General features: G+C 39.1%; 1 protein-coding gene across 3 annotated transcripts in view; it reads left to right on the top strand.

Annotated features, from left to right (window-relative positions):
• Nucleotides 1-3: 3 nt before the first annotated feature.
• abcb7 (ATP-binding cassette, sub-family B (MDR/TAP), member 7) overlaps nt 4-13707 on the top strand; it is a 35413-nt gene continuing 21709 nt past the window's right edge. The window contains exons 1-5 of one of the 3 annotated variants that reach the window (XM_054791369.1): nt 4-196; nt 2560-2643; nt 2721-2798; nt 4229-4348; nt 10365-10497. In XM_054791369.1, the coding sequence (XP_054647344.1) occupies nt 47-196; nt 2560-2643; nt 2721-2798; nt 4229-4348; nt 10365-10497 (565 nt within the window). In that variant the 5' untranslated portion in view covers nt 4-46. Of the gene's footprint in view, nt 197-2559; nt 2644-2709; nt 2799-4228; nt 4349-10364; nt 10498-13707 lie in introns of all 3 variants that reach the window. The other 2 variants (XM_054791370.1, XM_054791371.1) reach the window with 2 other exon arrangements.

The following is a 13707-nucleotide window of genomic DNA, read 5'->3' as shown; positions in this document are numbered from 1 at the left end:
GACGTAGCCGGCATGCGCACGAACCCGCCTTCTCTTTACTTTCAACATGGCGCCGATGTTGGTGCCGCTAAAATGCGGCTTTAATTTCCAAAGACAAAAACTGGCACTTCTTCTTCAAAGGACATGCTCATATCACATTTGGAGTAGAAGCCACGGCGAGAACGTGACGAAGTATACGCGACAAAGTTCTTACCTGGTAAGTTAAAGTGAGGAGAGAGGGCACGGTGCTTTTTAGAGGGGGACTGTCATAACACAAGGACAGAGCTGGAAATAAGTTGTCAACTTCGCCCGCTGCAAAGTTTAATCAACTAAATATGTTTTCCTGTTAAATATGGTTGCTGTCTTATTTATGCAATGGCTGTGCGCATATAGATAAGCAAGATATGTGCTAACATGAGTTTCTGGTGTGTCATTTCTTTTACCTTTCCTAATGTTTACATTGGCACTGTTGGCACGACCAATACCTTAGCTTGAAATTTGTGTTTGATGATTGTGTGACGGTTGTATGACCAAAGGAGCTCGCCATACATGCAAGATATGTGTTTTTGGACTTAACACGTAGCCAGTTACAATCACGTGTTGAAGAGGCACGGAGGAGTCAGGGAACGTTAGATAAACTTGTTTGTCCCACCCAGTGCATTGACGTTTTTCTGCTTATGTCACGTAAACGACATAGCGGCACAGTCAAAGGTTAACCAGGCGACTCTATTATAGTAACTCATGTAAAAGTGAAACTCCCAAGATCTTGTTTCAGTTTTGATATGATGGGAAGTGTAAATGGAAGATATTTTTAAAAAAAAGAAGGCAAAACCACCACAATTTACTTTTTTGTTTTGTTTTTGGTGCTTCTGTATTGTAATGCCCACGCACAAAAGAGATAGTTAAGTGAAAAAATGTGAAACTCCCAAGATCTTGTTTCAGTTTCGATATGATGGGCAGTGTAAATGGAAGATATTTAAAAAAAAAAAAAAAAAAAAAAGGCAAAACCACCACAATTTCCTTTTTTGTTTTGTTTTTGGTGCTTCTGTATTGTAATGCCCACACACAAAAGAGACAGTTAAGTGAAAAAATTAGGACTCGCTATGGTGAAACTCTTTTACGTCTGAATTGTTGCACACCCCGTAAAAAGCCATCATAATGGCGGCGCTGTTATTAAATTTAAATTCAATCCCAGCGATTTAAAAAAAAAAAAAACTTCAGTACCAGCCATTTTAGACGATTTGGACTGATCTTTCAAGGCACACAGAATATTGTGTTCTTTGGCTATATAAACATTTGACATACCAAAAGAAAGATTAGACTCCTGTCTTTCATCAGAAAAAAAAGTTTGTTTCTACCTTTTTCCATTCTTTCGTCACCAGTAAACCAGCTTTTTGTGAGAAGGTACATTTCGAGCATAACTTTCACTTTGACGCATATTTTTGCTTTTGTGACAGGTCAAATATCTAAACCACTATACCAACATAAAGAACACAAAAAGGGGTTGTTTTACAGTAATATTACAATTAATCTAGCTAATATGCTCAGGCCGAAACGCTCGAAAGTCTGGTCGTACTTCACCTGAAAAGGTGCAGACTCCGGCACCTGCGACAAGGCAATATTGTACAAGCAACGTCTCATAAGCAACTCCATTAATACACAACTCGTGGATGTAAGAATAACTGGCAAACACCATTGCAACGGCATTCTAACATCGCCGTAATTTTTTTTTTTTTTTTTTTTAGCAATTACAGTATCTATTTCTGCTAAAAAATTTCCACTGAATCAAAGTATTGTAAAATCTTGCAATTTTTTTAATGCACATTCCGTGTGTGCTGAATTGCTGCTGGTTGTTGTTTTTTTGTGAATTTTATTTTATATTGGTAATTTTATCATTTTTTTGACTAGATATTTTTGTCTACATAGTGTGGATCAGGGGTAGGGAGGTCTCAAAGAATATGTGCATAAACTCTGCTATTGCTTTTAATCACTGCTCGATTATGCCTATTTTTAATGACAAATTACTACAAAATACTGTTTGAGTTGAGATCTGCTTTGTACATAACGTACAATCAAATATGTCCTGTCATACTTGTAGAAATAAAACCCAAGTAGCTTACCTCCGCTTTCATTCTGGTGAAGTTGTGAAAGTGTAGATGCATCCGTTTATATGCGCTAAATGGCCAATGGTATTTTTCACACACCTTTAGTGAGCCAGCTGTCACATCAGTGACCTGTGACCTCACAAATGTTCTTCTGGATGACTGGATAAGAGCGGAAGCTGCACATATTTTCGTACATTTTCGGGTGCTGTAAGTGTAATGCCAGCAGTTCCAATACTTATGTCCATAAAGTGTACATTACACCAAATAAGCAGTCCCGTATTACAGAAAGGGTAAAAACAAGAAGTTAAATTGGTGACATTTAAAACAGCCAATTGGCGCCAGAGGTTAAAAATGCAGTAAATCATCTGACCATGCAGCAACAGTTTTACATAAATAACATGCATTGGACATTCATGAGGGATGCAATGAAATGGTGAGTTGTATGTTTGTGATTTCAATGCAACGTGTTTTTCAGCTGAGTACGCCGCCACACTCGCGAACGAGCACGTGGAATGCAAACACAAGTGAAAGCCGTCGACGCATTTTGGAGGCAGCGAAAGTAAGTCGAGATGGGGAGTGCTTCCAGAAAATCCTGTGTGTTGATTCTCTCACTTTGTAACTTTAGATGTTTCACAGCATTTGCAGGTTACCGACAAACGAACATGCTGGCACGGAAATGCAGGAGGAGGTCTCAGTGCAGACCCCAAAAATGTGGTGAGAACGTACTTTTGCCTTCCTATTTGATGTCGAATTAATTGATTTTGCACAGGAAACAATTCACAGTCTGACTGATGGGACATATGGTGCGTGTTTGTTGATATATGCTTTTTGGAACGTGCAGATATAAAACACACTTCAGTATTCACTCACATATTCAAACAAATTAGGCATTTACATATTTGTCTCTTTACATGCGTATTTTTTATTATACTGCAAAACCAGTAATCCCCCGCAAGGTTGTCTAAGTGCAAACGTGTCAATGTCATAATAAAAAGATTATTCTCAATTTTATTGATCAGATTAGTCAAATGAGAAATGGTGAAAGTGTTTTCACATTGGACAGCAGTTCTAGACTCTTGAAATAGCAGTATTTATGTTGATTTAAAAACAGTGAATGGACATTACCTAAGCCCCATGTGGGTCAAAGAAACCTCTACAACTGCTGTAAATGTTAATCCTCTCTTCACACTGTCAAATATTACTTAATTGAATTTGATCAAAGGCAGGTGTTGACTACAAGGTCGGTGTAATTTGCTGCCATGCAGCAGGGCTGTACCATGGAGCCTCCATATTGAACGGATTAAAGGAATTACTGCATCAACTTTGGCCTGCAGAGAGTCCCTGTGGCAGCTGTGTGCTGGAGTGTTGGTAAATAGACATGTTGGCAGCGGTGGACTCCCACTCTCAGCTGGGATGACAGCCCAGGTGTCTCTTGGGACTTGTAGTGTCAGGCCGGATAGCCATGTCTGCCTGGTGATTCTCTGAGATCCCCCAAGGGACTCCTGTGGAAATTCGATATTTTCTGTGACTTAGTCCATTGTTGGCTATTGACATGATTGGGACATAATTGTCGGCAAACCGATTGACCATATTTCTAATGATTGTGGAAAAATGTTAACAAATGGTAGTATAAATGCACTTGTACAAATAAAGCCTCCCCCAATAAACACCTTACCACTAATCGAAACCTTGTACCTTTGTAGTTCAGTAAATAAATGCCTCGAGCCACTATGATGAAACGGAGGCAACATGAGCTCACTTTTTGAGTTTGTGAGAATAAATTGCAGCTTGTTGTTCGAGATTTCGGTCTGCTACCTGACTCCTGCAGCCAGACAGCAGTTGTTGGTTGGGGTAGCTGCAAAAGCACTAACACCACCCAAGTGCTCAGTTTGTGCACTCTTTCTCTTTGCCTGCCTCCCTGCATTAGTGCAACAAAATATATACAGCAGAGTGCAAATTGAATTCCCCCCCAAGGGATCACAATTAGTATAATCCGTTTTTAAAACTGTAATTAAAATACTGTATATTAGGATTCATAATTTAAATTGATTTTCATGCGTGCGCATTACATGTTTTATTACGAGCAAGCTATGTGTTTGTTCTCAAACTGATGAGAGATTTTTCATGTTATTTGTTCTGCATAGCTGAAAGAGGTGAACTCAACCAAGATCCTGTCTGCCATGCTTTCCTATGTGTGGCCAAAGGACAGACCTGACCTACGGGCCCGGGTTGCCATCTCTCTGGGCCTGCTCGCTGCAGCCAAGGTACCTAATCAGAGGATTCTTTTCCTTCTTCATGTTATGCTGTGCCTACTTGCCTACATTTTCATATTCACATTCACATTAATACAAATCTCAGTTATGTTGCTTGGTACGCATCCTGCATCTCTGTCACAGTAAAATCTGAAATAACATAAACTCACTATCCATGCGTCCTGGAGACGCACTTCATTTTTTCCATGAAAAACGATACATTGTGATCAACAACTCGTGTTTAAAGTCAAAGTAACTAGCAAAAGAATTCTTGTCAGCAGAGCAGACGCTGTTTCAACCCTCTGCGCATCTGCTTGGCACCACCGTGATTCCCTGTAGAGCGTGTCGCGACATGCTAGTTTAGCCGCTACCAAAACAACTAGCCAGTCACCGCTCAGTTCAACAATTTAAAGATACAAATTTCATAGTAAATAAACCCACGTTTCCACTGCTCGATGCTGTGCTCATTCCTGTCGATAGTGTTTTAATGTTGAGGGAACGCGCTGTAATGAAATTTTAAAAAACGTACTCTGGTGACCAATGATGTACGGTGAGGTTCATGGCTGATGAGGCATTTACTTTTTGGAAGGTTTTTTTTTTATATTAACTAAGAGGATAACAAGAAAAGAGTTAAATAATTCACTAACTTGTTTTACAGTAAAAAATGTCTTCAAATTGTTTTCAAATACTTCTTAGTCCCATTTATTAATTTTTTTAAAACTAAAAAACATTTCTGTTTTTATCATTTTATATGTATATGAAGTACATGCAGCCTTTCCTTCTCCAGGAAAAGTTTTGCTACTTTGTTGTAAAAGTCTGATCACCACCTGGTGAGCTTGTATACAGTATTATTCCTCCATCTTGGCAGTCAAATTTATGCATTCATTATACATTATGCAGAGCATAAAAATATTTTGTCTGCATTTTGACTTTCTGCTAGCTAGTGCTGCTGCTGTCCCCCCCCCCCCCAAAAAAAGGGACCAACACCCTCCAGCTCATGCATGCCTGGCCCCTTCAGGATGCAGTGGTACTGCAAGTGCCTCCTGTATGACATTTCTATGTATTTTATTGTCCAATTAGCAAGAATAATGATGTCACACTTACATGAAATACATTACACAGGCTGTAGAAAGTCATGGTGTATAATAAAGGTTTCTGCAACATTAGAATAATGGTGAGCGTTTAGAACAGGGGTCGGCAACCCACAGCTCTGGAGCTGCATACAGCTCTTCAGCTTCTTTGTTGTGGCTTCCTTTGCAATGTTTGAATATTTTTCTACACCCTAGTGGGGAAAATGCGCATTTTTAGAGAAAACTAAAAATATTCTACTTTCTGTAAGACCGTGAATGCATCATGGATGAGTTTCTTTGGCTAAGTTCGGTGTTTGGATGAGTGCGAGGGGAGGGGAAGCCGGTGTGTTGCCTGCGTTCGTTGATGACAGAGATGTCTTTTCTCCCACGGTAAGCTAACATTAATATATCTCCCATAAAAGAACCATTTCAGAAGAAAAGAGTTTTTCATTCCGCACCAACAGACTTTTTGTCTTCTCTGCCAACGATGCTGGCTTACTTATATGCTTGATATGGGGCGACGACAAAAAAACGTTTTTCAAAAAAAGCAACCATTTTCTGAAAAGTAGTTATTTATTTCAAAGTAGACCTACACGTGTAACAGTAGTCATCTCTGCCGTACAGCCTTGCACACGCTGGGCTCGAACCGGCGACCACATACTGGTAAGTCTGAACTGGTGTTTGTTTGCTGTATGCTGTTGTAACAGGTAAAATCATGAAAGATTCAAACGTTTAAAAATGTATAAGCTGTTATGTTTTTCTTTGTGGGTGAGGGGGAAAAATGGCTCTTTTGGTTGTAAAGGTGCCGACCCATGGTTTAGAAGAAAACTGTAGCTCCCGTTACACAGATGAAACCATCTTTGCACTCTGCTTACAGTCGTTTACATTCAAATTTCACGGCCTTTGCTTTGTTTTACTGTATATTGTTGATTACCATTCAAGATTCAAAATGTTTATTGTGATGCGCAATAGTAGACACACAGTGGTAACACAGAGCAATGACTGTGGTTATTGACTATGTTCCTAAATAAAAATATCACAGCACGGGACGTTGCAGAAGCTCTGTTGTAAAAGTTGTGAGCGAAGGAAGTGACGTAGGCTGCCTCGCACATGCGTAGAATGGATCGTGTTTCTGGTACAAGTCGAGTAGTGACAGCAGTGGCGAAAAATACTTAGAATGGTGGTCGGCATTTTTGTTATGCTCGGACAGAGAAAGAAAAAGACTGTATTTTCTGCTTTCAGTACTAGTGATCAGCAGTACCCTAACAATGTCTGTATATCGCATTGTATCTGTAAACTGTTCACATTTGATATTTTATTTGTTTAATGTCAGATACATTTTGAACACAAATCAGTATATCCGTTAATTATAATCATATCATTCCATACCACAATCAAAGGACTTTAACACTATTAATTAAGAAAAAGAAGAATGTAAGAAATAGAAAGAAATGCATCATTTTTATTTGAGGACCCATTGAATTTCCCAGGGACCCACTCAAATCACCACCTGAGAGTCCCAGGGACTCGCTACATTGAAAGCCCATCAACGTCACTGAAATCTATATGTATTCTTTCACACCACTCACAGTGGCCTTGTTCTTTGTTCAGTGTACAGTTACAAAATGTGGATTTTTAGTCATGAAATGGATGTACTCTACGAAGTCCTTGGTTCTGTTGAGGCTAGCTGAAATAATTTCACACTTTACAAATCATTCCTTGCAGCCGTTACAGAGACTCTATTGCTGTCTGTTGAACACCAAGTTCTCCCTGCTCTCAAAATATGATCTTCCTTAGAGATTGGACCATCTTCTAATGTTTATGTCAGGGTGAAAGGTTGTGATCAGGCAACACGAAGATGCTGAAAGGTGTAGCGGTCCTCTAAAATCTCTCACCACAGGTCATTACAGTAAAAGGTGGCTTTTTGGAAATAAAAGCCATGCAGTTACAAATCCAAGGTTTTTATCTAAAGTGCTACTCACCTTACACAGGCATGTCCTTGCAGAGAGCAGCAACACTATCTAGAAAGTCTTTTCAGTTTGTGCATGCACACATCGTGTGTGGTTTGTTTTGGACAATGTATTGTAATTGCAGTACGGTTTTTAAAGCACTGTACTTTCGAAAAGTGTTTAATGTGCTTCGATTGTGGCTCACACAGCACTGCAGTTATCGCTATTATGTGTTGTTTCATTTTTATTAATTCTAGTCTGTACAACCTTTTACATTCATTTTCATGCAGGGTCTGTTGTTTTTTAAATATTTTTTAGAAATCTTAAAAATCAGTTCATCTAAGTGGTGTAGAGAGAAGAAACATTGTTGAGCTTGTTTGCGAGAATGTGTATTTCAGTAGGGGTTTTTTTTGTTTTTTTTTTTTAATGTGATCTCAAGCACATTGTGTTCTGCATTGACTTGACTGATGAAGAAACTCTCCTATCTCATCACGACTGCTTCCATCTTCCCTCGTTTATCGCGGTTAATTGGTTCCAGACACGACCGTGATAAGTGAATTTCCACGAAGTAGGATTCAATATTAATAAATTTAATATTTTTGTAGTTATATCGTAGAAAACAAGTTTACGATCTTGTAAATACAGTTTTTTAACATTATTAGAACTCTCTAGACATGAAGTAACACCCATATAGTCAGCTTTACCCAATATAGTAGATATAATCTGAGAAAATAAGACATATTAAACATAAATAAGATAACAGACTCGCACGTTAGCAGCTCCTTGTTTTTTTTTTTCTGGACAGCATACATCCTGCGGTGGCTATTGTCTCATCAATGTATTATAATGGCGGCTTTAGGTTTTACACTCTTATTACCCAATATAGTAGACAAAATTAGAGTAAATAAACCATTTAAAATGTAAATAAAAATACTGCTGTGTGTCACAGTAAATGTGTTCCCAGGGGACCTTAGTGGTGGGCGGACAGATGTGTGGAGGACAGGACGTGATGATAGGATGGTTAAGAGTTGACTTTTAGATTGTCGTAGGTTATGGCCCCAACAGCAGCCTGTGTTATTATTCTGATTATTATGTTATTATTATTGTGCCTGTTGTGAGATAATTTAAACCTGAAATAGATGCCTGGCGGTCATGTCTGGTGCTTGTCACACCGAAATACTGACACCCACTGGCCAATGTAGAATACTACAGTCACAAGTAGAACGCTTCTTCTGCCATGTATTTGTGTTGTAGTTCATTTAGTTAGTTCGTTTAGCCATTTTTATTGTGGAAAATGCTTAATTCAGGCCAAGAATACCATTAGCTTTAATATGTATTTTTTTGCTAATAGTAGGCCGTACGTATTCAACCAGAAAACTGCAGTCATTTATTAATTAACAAATCTTTGAACAAACGCGATAGAGAGAGAGGGTGCGATGCTCGAACCACGATGTAGTGAGGGATGACTGTATTTATAATTGTACAGACTAAGGAAACGTACCAAGAGACATTTCCATGTCTATGCCAAATGAAAGTAATTGTGGGTGTAAGGACCTGTGCAAGTCTAAATGAAAGTAATCGTGAGTGCATGATGTATTTTCTGCTGATGTGTCTCTAATTTATACTCTGTAAAACAATCACTTAGTCACAGCTGGCAAATAGATTCGTCCCCTCAGCATGGATTCCTGTAGTGTGTGTTAAAGAGGCGACAGCCTAAGTTCCATCCAACCTTTTATTGATTTCCTCTTCCTGCGCCTCCAGTTTGTCTACTTTTTAAATGGAACCATAATTTGTGTGTAGGCCATGTGTCAATTAGCTGAATACCAATAAATTGACCCAATATCTTCTGCAATGACATATCGGCAGCTACGGACTATCATTGTGTCAACAGTACCTGCATCTGTCTCTTAATGGAGCATGATCATGAATCTGTGGTTAAGATGAGGCGGTCTTTATAAGCCCAGTTATAATAAGCTTTGGCTTTTTGTGACATGGTAGCAAATGGCATATATTGTTTTTCCTTTGAGTGACTTTGAGGACATTTTTTTTTTTTTTTTTTTTGCTTGACTATAATACCAATGTCTATAAAATTGAGAGTCTTGGTGTGTGTTAATAGCTCTCCTGTTACATTATCGAGGCTGACATGTGACATTCATATATATATATATATATATATATATATACACACCCAATACATATGTGTGTATGTATAATTACCTTTACTGATACAAAATTATAAAGCTTTTGACAAGAAAATTCCAAGAAATTGGGTAGAAAGGAAAGTGCTTTGCTGCGTTGCTCCTGTGTTCTCTGGCTGCCCTAATGTGTTGCAAAGTGCCTACGTTGACTCACACAGCTGCCCCTGTGCTTTTAATTAGCCCTAATACCCAGTTCAGTTCCATTAGCACAGCAGCAGACACAAAACAAGTTGCAAAGAATTCACATGCAAGCACTGACAGCAAACATGTACAGTACATGTATGAAAATCAAGAAAGTTAACTTTGGGGGAAAAAAATAGATTTAAAACCTTCCTTTTGGGTCTGCAACATCATTGTGCAGATTGGCAGAATAATGGATTAATTGGTTATTTTGAATTTGATTTTGTGAAATAGATTGTCCATTAATTATGTCTTGAAGCAGGTAAGGAAAAGTGCACTACTTGGCTGCAACCACTAGAGGAGCTGTTGATTCAGTCTCAACTAGTTTGTGGTCCAAAGGACAGCATGAGGTCAGCTATGGGAAGTTGAGCTTCAACCACCAAGTTCTTCATAATGTCTCAGCTCTTCCAAGCAGCATTATTCTGCTCAATAAAACATTATCATTGAAACAGGAGTTCTGAACTTTGACAGAGAGACTGTCCCACCCATAAGAAAAACTGATCATTGATTTTTTTTCAGTAATCGATCAAGGAAATATGCACTACCCAAGACTACAAACATGTTACCAGACTATACTGAGGGTGTTTTTGAAACTGTTTCCTTTTTTCCTCCTCCCTCTCTGCCTTCCCAGATCACCAATGTGACGGTGCCCTTCATGTTTAAGTATGCAGTGGACGAGCTTAACCAGATGTCGGGACACATGCTGAACCTGAACGATGCGCCAAGCACTGTGGCTACCATGGCAACGGCCGTGCTGATTGGCTGTGAGTTCCAGACTTGTCTTGCACTAGCAGGTGCCGTGCTCATCAGAGGGGACTGTGGGACTGCCTATTATCTACAGGCTGACCTTTCTCGACGCACTTAGATCAGTGCCGTGCTGCCTTGTCCTCATTTTATTTACATTACGTGTTCTATATTTGAGAACGTTTTCTTCAATCCCGCACATATAATCCTAATCAAAATTTTAAGACCAGTGGAAAAATTGTAATAATTGACGTTTTGCCCCGTTGGATCACAAGGAGGTTCTAAGTAGAGCTTCAAAATGCAAAAAAGAAGAAACTGGAGTGAGACAAAAAAAAAAAACCTTTGAGTTTGCAATTTATTGCAAACCACCATTACACTGTGTTCCAAATTTATTATGCATTTAGGATTTTAGTATCATAAACATAATTTTTGTTTGTTTTTCAATGAAATTCATAAATGACATTGTGTCTTGGGGCTTTTTGGATTACTGATATCAATCTCAGACAACTGTCATAATTAGTTTGCCAGGTGAGCCCAATTAAAAGAAAACTACTTAAAAATGATGCGCCACAGATTTCAAGCAGTATGGGAAAGAAAAATTATCTCTCTGCTGACAAAAAAAGCATCATATGTTGCAGTGCCTTGGACAAGGCATGAAAACATTCAATAATTCACAAAAACCTTCATACGGTGAAGAAATTTGTAGCTGATTCAGATGATAGCCGGGATTGTGCTGATAAAAGCATAATAAGAAAGGTTTCTGCCAGACAAATTTATCGACTCGAGAGCACCTGCTAAAAAGCCACTGAAAAGCAGCAAACAGGTATTTAAAGCTGCTGGTGCCTCTGAAGTCCCACGAACCTCAATGTGTAGGATCCTCCAGAGGCTTGCAGTTATGCATAAACCTACTATTTGGCCACCCCTAACCAATACTCGCAAGCATAAACGGTTGCAGTGGGCCAACAAATAGATGAAGATTAATTTTCAAACAATCCTGTATACTGATGAGGGCCATGCAACCTTGGGTGTCCGGATGGATGAATAAGGGTATGGCCAGCGTATCTCAGCAAGGCTGTCATGTGAGCAAGGAGGTGGCTGAGTCATGTTTTGAATCAGAATCATTGGGAGAGGCCTGGAAGGCCTTTTATGGCCATTGAAGGTGTGAAAGTGACCTCAGCAAAGTATGTAGAGTTTCTGACTGACTTCTTCCCTCTTCCATGGTACGATATGAAGAACCGTACCTTCTGTAGCAAAATGACCTTCATGCATGACACTGCACCATCTCATGACACAAAGAATACCAACCTCTCTGTGTTATGGGCAAAACAGGAGAGAAACCCATGGTTTGGCCCCATTTTCCTCCAATCTCAACCCAATTCTTCAAGCAAAAAATCTATGAGGGTGGGAGGCAGATCACAACAAAACTGCAGCTGTGGGAGGCTATTCTGACATCTTGCAAAGCAGAAACGCTCCAAAAACTCACAAGTTCAGTGTAAGAATTGTGAATGTTATAATCAAAGACGGGATCTTACGTTAACATGTAACGTGGCCTGTTAAAATGTTAGTGATTGAAATAGCTTTTGCTTTCAGTACCTTAATATGTTGCAAAGTCAACAAATTACCATTTTCGCTCCTTAACAACCAGTGAAATGCTTTGAAACTCTGTTGTGCATAATAATGTGGAGCAGTGCATTTTAAGTTTTTATTTTTGAAAAAAAAATACTGTTATCATTGGAAGTTTTGTTCTCTAAAGGTTGATGACTTGAAAATTATGATGACTGTAATTTATATGGACTATTTAGTAAAATCAGAGAAAATTATCATTTGCATAATCATTTGGAACACGGTGTAAAGTGAAAGGCTGTTTATCAGCTGATTTAAAAGGTTTAAGACCACAGCAAATATGTGGATTCAATGTAATTTTTTTGTCAGGTACTCACACTGTCATGAGCTCTTGATGGCAAAGGCAAAAAAGCTTTCTCTCTTTGAGATTGTTGAGCTGCATAAACAAGGCCTCTTGCAGAGCGCCATTGCTGCTGAGGTTGGACGCAGTAAGTCATACACATAAGTCATTTGAAACTTCTTCAAATATCCTGAGGGTTATGGAGCAAAAAAGTAAAGTGGTAGACCCAAAAAAAATGTTACTGGCCCTGAGTCGGAGGACCCAGTTGGCTGTCCGTCATGACATGGGACGATCCTCGGCTGAATGAAGGTTGTTACTAGTGCCGAGTGCAGTCCAAAAACCATCGGACAGAATCTGCAAAAGAAGGATTTTACGAACAAAAATGCCTTCAAAGGCCTCGTCTCCTCCAATGCAACAAAATAACCTGTTTGGAATTTGCACAAGCGCGCCAAACACGGGACATGGAAGAAAGCTTTATTCTTTGATGAGAAAAAATGGAACCTTGACGGTCCTGATGGCTTCCAACGTTACTGACATGACAAGGAGAGCCCACCTAAGATGTTTTCCACACAGCACATCATAATCTTGGGTGCTTTCTCCTTCAATGGAACAACGGAGCTTCAGATTGTACAGGGGCGTCAAACGGCAGTTGGCTATAGAGATGAAGGCTGTAGAGATGAACAGGACAGCCCTGCTGTTCACAATGCCTGCCTGACTAACGGCTTCTTCCAGAGGAATAACGTCACTCTTTTGGACCATGCTGCGTGTTCCCCTGATCTTAATCCAACTGACATTTGGGGATGGATGGCAAGGGAATTTTACAAAAAATGACATCAGTTCCAGACACTGGATGATGCCATCTTCATCACCTGGAGCAACATTCCCACTAGCCTCCTGGAAACACTGGCATCAAGCATGCCCAAACCAGTTTTTGAGGCGATTAACAAGAATGGTGCTGTTCCGCTTAACGGTGTCCTTTTTTGGAAATGTTATTTCAATTTTAGGGAGTTTTGGATTTTTATTTTTAGCTATGGTCTTAAACTTTTTATTAGCTATTGAACAGCCTATTTTGGTTTAATGGTTGTTTGCAATGCTCTACTTTGAACCTCCTTAAGATTCAACAGTTCAAGATGTAAATTCTTGCATTTTTTCAACTAGTCTTAAAATTTTGATCAGGAGTGTATGCACTGAAAATGTTTTTTTTTCTGTAACAACCGTATTCTTCAAGGTAAACATTTCTACATCTATATATTTCTAAAGCGGTGTCACTGACATTTTGTTCTGTCTTTTGAAACTGGTTTCTGACAGAGGCCAGGGATATTTCTTT

Source organism: Dunckerocampus dactyliophorus, chromosome 11 (assembly GCF_027744805.1).
Source record: "Dunckerocampus dactyliophorus isolate RoL2022-P2 chromosome 11, RoL_Ddac_1.1, whole genome shotgun sequence".
NCBI lineage: Eukaryota > Metazoa > Chordata > Actinopteri > Syngnathiformes > Syngnathidae > Dunckerocampus > Dunckerocampus dactyliophorus.
The sequence above is the reverse complement of the archived record's forward strand: the minus strand, read 5'-3'. Positions and strand labels throughout refer to the sequence as shown.